This window comes from Pelobates fuscus, chromosome 3 (genome assembly GCF_036172605.1).
Source record: "Pelobates fuscus isolate aPelFus1 chromosome 3, aPelFus1.pri, whole genome shotgun sequence".
In the NCBI taxonomy this organism is placed as follows: Eukaryota; Metazoa; Chordata; class Amphibia; order Anura; family Pelobatidae; genus Pelobates; species Pelobates fuscus.
The window spans coordinates 176,978,954-176,986,758 of record NC_086319.1 but is presented as its reverse complement, the minus strand read 5'-3'; the positions used below and the strand labels follow the sequence as shown (position 1 = coordinate 176,986,758).

The following is a 7,805-nucleotide window of genomic DNA, read 5'->3' as shown; positions in this document are numbered from 1 at the left end:
GGCTGCCTGACTGTGCCGGTATTGCAGTAATACCGGCAATACAAATGCAGATATTTTTCTCAGTATAAACAGAGATTAATCTGCAATACCAGCACCGGCCAGTAGGGGTCACTGTGTGTGGAGAGAGGCAGGGATAGGAAGTTACAGCATATCCCTCCCTGCCTCTCTCTACTCACTGATCTGCGGGGGAGCAGCTACACATCACAGAGAGTTCAGACAGCAGCTCCCAGTCTGCAGAGACAGACTACAGCTCAGGGAAGTGAAGGATGGGGGGTGGGGGGAAGGCAGCAGGGGAATATGGGGACACTGAGACACTAGGGGACACATGGGACAATGAGACACTAGGGGACACTGAGACACTTGGGGACACTGAGACACTAGGGAACACAGACACTAGGGACACTGGCTGAGAGGCATGGGGACACCGACACTAGGGACACTGGCTGGAAGGCATGGGGACACTGGGAGACATGGGGCACTTGTGGACATAGACATGGGGACACTGGGAGACATGGGGACACTGAGACACTAGGGACACTGGCTGGGAGACCTGGGGACACTGTCTCAGTGTCCCCATGTCTCCCAGTCTCTGTGTCTCCATGTCTCTCAGTCTCTGTGTCCCCATGTCTCTGTGTCCCTAGTGTCTGTGTCCCCATATCTCACAGTGTCCCCATGTCTCACAGTGTCCCTTAGTATCGTAGTGACACGGGAAACACTGAGACATGGGGAGAAATGAGGACATTGAGACACTAGGGGACTGGGTGACATGAAGACACTGACACTGTGATACATAAGGACACTGATGCCAGGCTGGCCTTCCAATTTTTTGGACAGACATGCCCCCTTTTTGGGCATGTTCGCCCCTTTTGGCAGTTGTGGTCACATGATTCGCGTCAGTGGCCTACACTTTTACCCCGCCCATTGACTTCCTGCTTCACTGGACACTGCTGTTAGGGGGTATAGATTTACTTGAAAGATGAAAGCATAAATTAGAAAGAGATGAGCATAGAATATGTTTTCTTATAGCTGCATCCTTTGAGTTTCCCTCCAACACCATCTCCATAAGATACATGACGCTTGGGACTGTTTTAGTGTTTTTGATCGATAAGATTCTGTAATTTGACCCTATCATAATTGTCAGCACCAGGCCCACTGGGCTCTTAATCTGGCCCTGCTCGCGGTGCATGCACATTAGGTGCCCAGTGCTCCTCCATGAGGAAACTTGGACTGGAGGAGGCCATACATTCTCCGTTACATTGTGGTAGGCATGGAGAAGTCAGCAGTGCCAAAGAAGCACTATTTACAAATAAACGAATACTACATGAGCCAGAACTGAGGATAGGCCTGCCAAACAATGTAAAATAGAGCCCTTTTGACCACATATCATATAGATATATCACTGTCCCCATATTTGATACTATAATTATTATTTAAACTGAAGCTTTATTGAGAAAAACTAAACTAGTGCTGTTTGTCACTTTTGTACTAATGCCTTTAACGAATTCACGTATTGGCAGTGGTGTACATACCGCAGTTGCAGGGGTCGCAGCTGTGACCGGGCCCGTCACTCCAGGGGGCCCGGCCACCCTGCGGACCCCTACAACCAGGTACCAGCTGCCACGTTTTGCGGCCCCGGCCCGCGCGGCAAACCGCCGGGGACGCATGTTAAGGGGTCCATCGGGTGGCCCATACTGTCAGGGCCACCCAATGGATATGGATTGGCAGGGAGCCCAGTCTGCACTGGGCGCTTTAACAGCGCAACTGGGCCCCCTGTGATGACATCACTGCTGGGAGGAAGTGACTCCCCGGTCACTCCTCCCAGCATACAGAGAGCCCGCGCAGGAGGAAGCAGGAAGGAGGAGGGAGTCAGAGTGGGAACTCTGACTCCCATCAGGCTGAGCCACCACTGGACCCCAGGGAAAGTCACAAACGGTAGGAAGCATTTTGTGTATGTATGTGTGTCTCTATATGTATGTGTGTGTGTCTCTGTATGTGTGTGTATGTGTCTCTGTGTGTGTGTCTGTCTCTGTCTGTGTCTTTGTATGTGTGTGTGTGTGTCTCTGTATGTGTTTGTGTCTGTATGTATGTGTCTGGAGTGCCCACGGTCCGGGGGGAGAGGGTCAGAGTAGATGGAGGGGGGGGCCCACGGATCAGTTTTGCACCGGGGCCCCATGGTTTGTGTGTACGCCACTGCGTATTGGTATGTGCAATATGCATGCAGTGTTCCCAGACATACCTATTTAATGCATGGTCAGACTGCCCTCCCTCTATTTCCAGCTAGGTTTCAAAGTCAATTTTTATGTCAGCTTGGGTTAGCTCCTAATCGGTTTAACCCCTTAAGGACACATGACGTGTGTGACATGTCATGATTCCCTTTTATTCCAGAAGTTTGGTCCTTAAGGGGTTAATGATATAAAACATGAAACATTGTGCATATCTTATATATATATATATACACACACACACTATATGGACAAAAGTAATGGGGGAAACCCATTAATTATTGAATTAAAGTGCTTCAAATGAGACCCATTGTCACAGGCAGTGCCATCTTAACAACATTATGGGCCCCCGGGCAAAGCAGTGCACTGGAGCCCTGCCTGAACACAAATCACAGGAATAAAAATTTAAATTTAGAAATTAAATTAATCTTATGTTTATTAGTACCTCCAGCAAATTCAATACACTCATACAACACATACACACAGACCGCTAAATCCAGTCACAGACTGCCAAACACATTCACACACCGACTGCTGAATACACGCACACACAGACTGCTGAATACACGCACACACACTGCTGAGAACACACAGACATACTTCTGAGTGCACACAGACAGACTGCTGAATACATACACACAGACAGACTGCTGAATACATACACACAGGATGCTGAATACACACACAGTACACTGAATACACAGACTGCTGAATACACACACACATACTGCATTGAGAGGTGCAGTGTATGTGAGTGCGCGCGCGGGTGCTGTGTGTGTGTGCACGGGTGTTGTGTGTGTGAAGGGTGCTGTGTGTGTGTGTGTGTGTCTGAGAGGTAGTGTGTATGTGTGTGTGAGTGTGTGTGTGTGTCTGAAAGGTGATGTGTGTGTGAGGAGTGCTGTGTGTGTGGAGGGGGTGCTGTGTGTGGGGGGGGTGCTGTGTGTCAGGAGTGCTGTGTGTGTGTGCGGGGGGTGATGTGTGTTTGAGAGGTGCTGTGTGAGTGTGGGGATGTTGCAAAAACAATCTTCATCCCTCCCTCCCTTCTTCTTACCTTTGGTGAAGGAGGAGGGGACACAGTCAGCCCAGGTGGTCCGGTGGTGAGTTCTGTGTAGCCTGCAGCTCGTCTGGCTGTAGGCTGTCTCCTGTTCTCCCGCATGCATAATGATGTATGGAGCGTTGCCATGGTAACGCAGGCTCTCCCCAAGCTATGGGCCCTTGGGCCGGTGAGGGAGTTCTCTGATTGCCTCACCGGCCCGAGAGGGCTTATGGCCAGAAAACAGGGCCGGCTCTCCATGGGTCGGCAGGGGAGCTCAAAGGATCTCCCCTGTCGGCCGGGCATGCTGGGCGGTGCAGTGGGGCCCCCATGCTTGTAGGGCCCACATGCTTGTGGGGCCCCTGGACAACTGCCCAGCGTGCCCATGGGGAAAGACGGTCCTGGTCACAGGTGTATAAAATCAAGCACTTAGCCATGCAGTCTGCATTTACTAACATTTGAAAAAAAATGGGTCGTTCTGAAGTGAATTCAAGCATTATTCTGTGATAGGATGCCACCTTTGCAATAAGTCCGTTTGTGATATTTCATCCCTGCTAGATATTCCATGGGCAAATGTAAGTAGTATTATTAAAGTAAGTGGAAGAGTTTAGAACAGCAACAACTCAAAGCAGAAGACCACGTAAAGTCACAGAGCGTGGTTACCTAGTGGTGTGTAAAAGTGACAAACACTTTGCTGATTCCATAGCTGAAGCGTTCAGAACTCATACTGGCATTAATATCAGCACAAAAACTTACAGTGGGAGCTTTTTGGAATGGGTTTCCATGGCCGATCAGTTGCATGCAAGCCTCACATCACCAAGAACAATGCCAAGCGTCGGATCGAGTTGTGTAAAAAACGCCGCCACTGGAGTCTGGAACAGAGGAAAAATGTTCTGTGGAGTGACGAATCACAATTCTTCTTTGGCAATCGGTTTGGCAAGTCTCGGTTTGGTGGATGCCAGTAGAATGTTACCTGTCTGACTGCATTGTGCTGACTGCAAAGATTGGTCACAAATATTTGATAGAGGTTAGGGGCTACCACAGTATCTTCCAAAGATAAAGGGTAGTACACAAATCAAAAATAATTTTTAGTAGTGCTGTTAACACCTCTCACTGTATCTTCAACAGTGTATACCAGAACAGAAGCAAAAAATGATGCATGTGCAACGATTACCACAGAAACACTCCAAAATCATCAAAATCATTTGTCTGGCAAAATCTTCCCAGAAGAGTGCAAAAGGGGAACCAACTACATATGTCTATGTATTTAGAATATTATGTCATAAAAGTCCCTGTTGGTGTATTAGTCAGGTGTCAAAATAATTGTGCATACCTATGGTACCACTCCAGATCTTACCTATTAAATAAATACCTTTGTCATAGAATATGAGATAAAGTGATTACATAACGTATAACCAGCCCTTGATTGATATCGGTTGTATTTACAGCAATTCACATTTACATCTGATTAATTTCAGGCAGACTTAGAATGACATCATGGTTTGACATCATGTTCTGCAAGCACTCAGAGTAATACATAAAGCAGTACTCTTTAAAACACATCAAACTGTAATTAGTGTACTGTATAACATTAGTAATATAGTTTATGTTAATTTGAAAGACTAATTTGAGTATATCAGACACTAGGTCATGACCATAAATGAAATGATAGAATGTATTTCTAGCTAAAAATGACTTTTTCTTGGAGGTGTGATGTCCCTTCATCACCTTATGTACAGTGTATTATTATAGCCACGGGCTCTGCGTATAATAGGGTTTCCCTGACATGCTGCTGATTAGCATTTTTCTTCTGTCTTTCAAAGTACAATATCCCTGAGCCTAATTGCACTCATCACCCCCAGCTAACAATACAAAGTAATCTTACATGTGGAAGCGTCTCCATAAGTTTTAAAAAAAAAAAAAAAGGTTTGCTCAGCAAAGAGCTAGAAAGAAAAAAAAGGAAAAGACATAAGGAAAACATGCATTGCATATGTCAAAACCCCTGTTTGCACACTAATTGCTGAGTTCTAACATGATTGTTAGAATGTAACAATAGCCATCGGTGAGCTACCCTCTCCTACACACTCAACCAAATGCAACTTTCTCAGCCTCCCATAAAAGAACGGGAATGGGCGTGGCGGGGGCTGGGTGTGTGCAGAACGGCGGCCTGTGATTGGACGGGGTGTGGGGGAAGAAAGGGTCTATGCAAATGAGTGGGTTTGACTGTTCCAGCATCGACCGCCCTCTCCCTATGGGGCATAGTGGGCGCGTGTGTAGCTTTGGGGATAGTTACATTGTATCCCACAGGGAAGGAAGGAGGGTCCCAGCATCCTCACTGCACAGCTGTCTGTCTGCCCTCAGCCTGGGGCTATAGGGTCTCACTGGTCCAGCAGCAGCCCTTCCTTGCCCACTCACCATTCAAACTGCAAAGTACCTTCAACATCATCAACATCATCACCGTCATCACTCTCTTATAGGTATTAAGGGGTGCAGAGGATACAGGAACTACAAAAAGCCTTCTTTAAAGATTGCATCCTCAACACCATCATCACTGTTACTTTTTTTTCTTCTTCTACTGATTTCAGCAAGAAATAGGGGGAGACAATAACAACAACAACAATTGCTATTGGATCAAGAGATTCTAACACTGGGTTCTGATGACAAGGAAATGACACTTGATTTCTCAAAGCTGGCATCTCAAGTTCATCCTATTGTTAGATAAAACTGCCATCAGGTCGTGTTGAGCTGTTGTTGTTGCTGGTGGTGGTGGTGGTTGTGGTGTTAATAATAATTGTCTGCTGCCCTGATTGCTTTGCATGTTGAAGGTGCATCATCTGTTCAGTGGAATCTGGACTTCCAGCAGCTCCTGCTCCTTCCTGCATCTCCCCAGGACTCCTCCTGCCTTGGATTAGAAAGCCAGCATCATCATCAGCACATAGGCATCCTGTGCTGCCGGCTCTGGAGCTCTGGGATCCCCGGGGCCAGCTCCATCTCTGCATCCTTGTCTCCCCTTGTTCCACGGGAGAGGGGCTGGGGAAGGGGTGTGTGTATCTGGGGAAGCAGGAGACGGAAGGGGGGAAAAGAATCCCGTGTTCATGTTTGGAATTCAGGAAAGCATCCAGAGAAGTGGGAGCAGTATGAAGGAGGAGCCCCTCAGCAGCGGCATGAATGCTGTCCGGACCTGGATGCAGGGAGCCGGGGTGCTGGATGCAAACACCGCCGCACAGAGGTAGGACACACCGGGGACACGAGGGAAGGGGAGCCCGCTGCTGAGCTCACTGCTGAGGGGGAACCCGGGGAGATTCTGACATGGAATTCTACAAACAAGACCTGGCTTATCCCTTATCTACGTTAATTAGCTTATTTATTACAGATCCCATATAGTCTACCTATCTATATATCTACCTACCTACCTGTCCGTCTATGTCTCGCATTAAATCTATCATTTCAAGAATTCTATGTAGATCGACGTATATGTTATTATGTATGTGTTGATATCTATCTCTATATATCTATCTTTCTACCCGGCTATGCTTATACCTGATCTCTAATTTAGACTTTAAAAAAAAACACAAAAAACGACTTTTTCAGTTTGGGATAAAAAGTGATACCTAAAATAAATTACATCAAATTTGACTTAAATAATGCAAATTATGCTAGCAAAAAAATTGACATTTAAAAGAAGTTAGCGAGGCTAAAGATATATTGTACTTAAGAACTTTTTCATATAACAGTGACGTAAAGATTACAATATTCACTAGATAGATAGATAGATAGACTTAACACTATATATATATTAACTATATTTATCACTGCTTTTATGAAAGTGTAAATACTTGAACATTTAATATTTAAATACAAACACAGAATGTTGCATTTCGTTAAATATAATCCTTGTGAAGTTAAATTATTATATTATGATATGACAATAAATATAAAGAAGGTAGGTAGATAGATAGATAGATAGACAGATAAGGATCTGTAGAACCTACAGCCAGAAATGTCAAGTATCTCAGTTTTTAAATTGAAATGAGTGGCTTCAATTAATAAGATATGGTATAATTCAGGTCGATTGCTTTAAACAGCACTGTATGGGAAATGTGTTTCCAATCAGTTCTCAAACCGCAATCCACAAATAAACAAACTTTCATGAATTAGTCAGAAAATGAGTTAATCTTAAACGAGTTACAGAAGAATGAAGAATTCGTCACGTTTCTAACTCGATTTTTCTACTCACATGGCTTACTAAATCCGTTTTATTTTTGGCATGTTCTAAAGTACACTTTGGTATGTAGCATATAAGAAGAACATAAAAATAGTGTAAGCAGTCTTAAAAAAAAATAAATGAAATAAGGCCATGTAAGGGGTTAATCTTATATTTGCAGCAGAGTTTTACATAGAGAGGAAAAAAACGTGTAAGAGATGTTTTATGGAAGCTTATAAATCAGACAGGGAAGGGACAGGCATGGGGGAATGTTATATGGCTGTGGATTGTGTGAGCCCTGCTGATATACATTCTGTGTTTTAGGGTCAGATCAGACTGGGGAGTT

At 45.1% G+C, this 7,805-nt stretch overlaps 1 protein-coding gene across 2 annotated transcripts in view; it reads left to right on the top strand.

The window, feature by feature from the left end:
- Positions 1 to 5,554: 5,554 nt before the first annotated feature.
- The window catches only part of EBF1 (EBF transcription factor 1), a 291,472-nt gene continuing 289,221 nt past the window's right edge, over positions 5,555 to 7,805 (top strand). For both annotated transcript variants that reach the window (XM_063447762.1, XM_063447761.1), the window contains exon 1: positions 5,555 to 6,484. In XM_063447762.1, the coding sequence (XP_063303832.1) occupies positions 6,351 to 6,484 (134 nt within the window). In that variant the 5' untranslated portion in view covers positions 5,555 to 6,350. The remainder of the gene's footprint in view (positions 6,485 to 7,805) is intronic.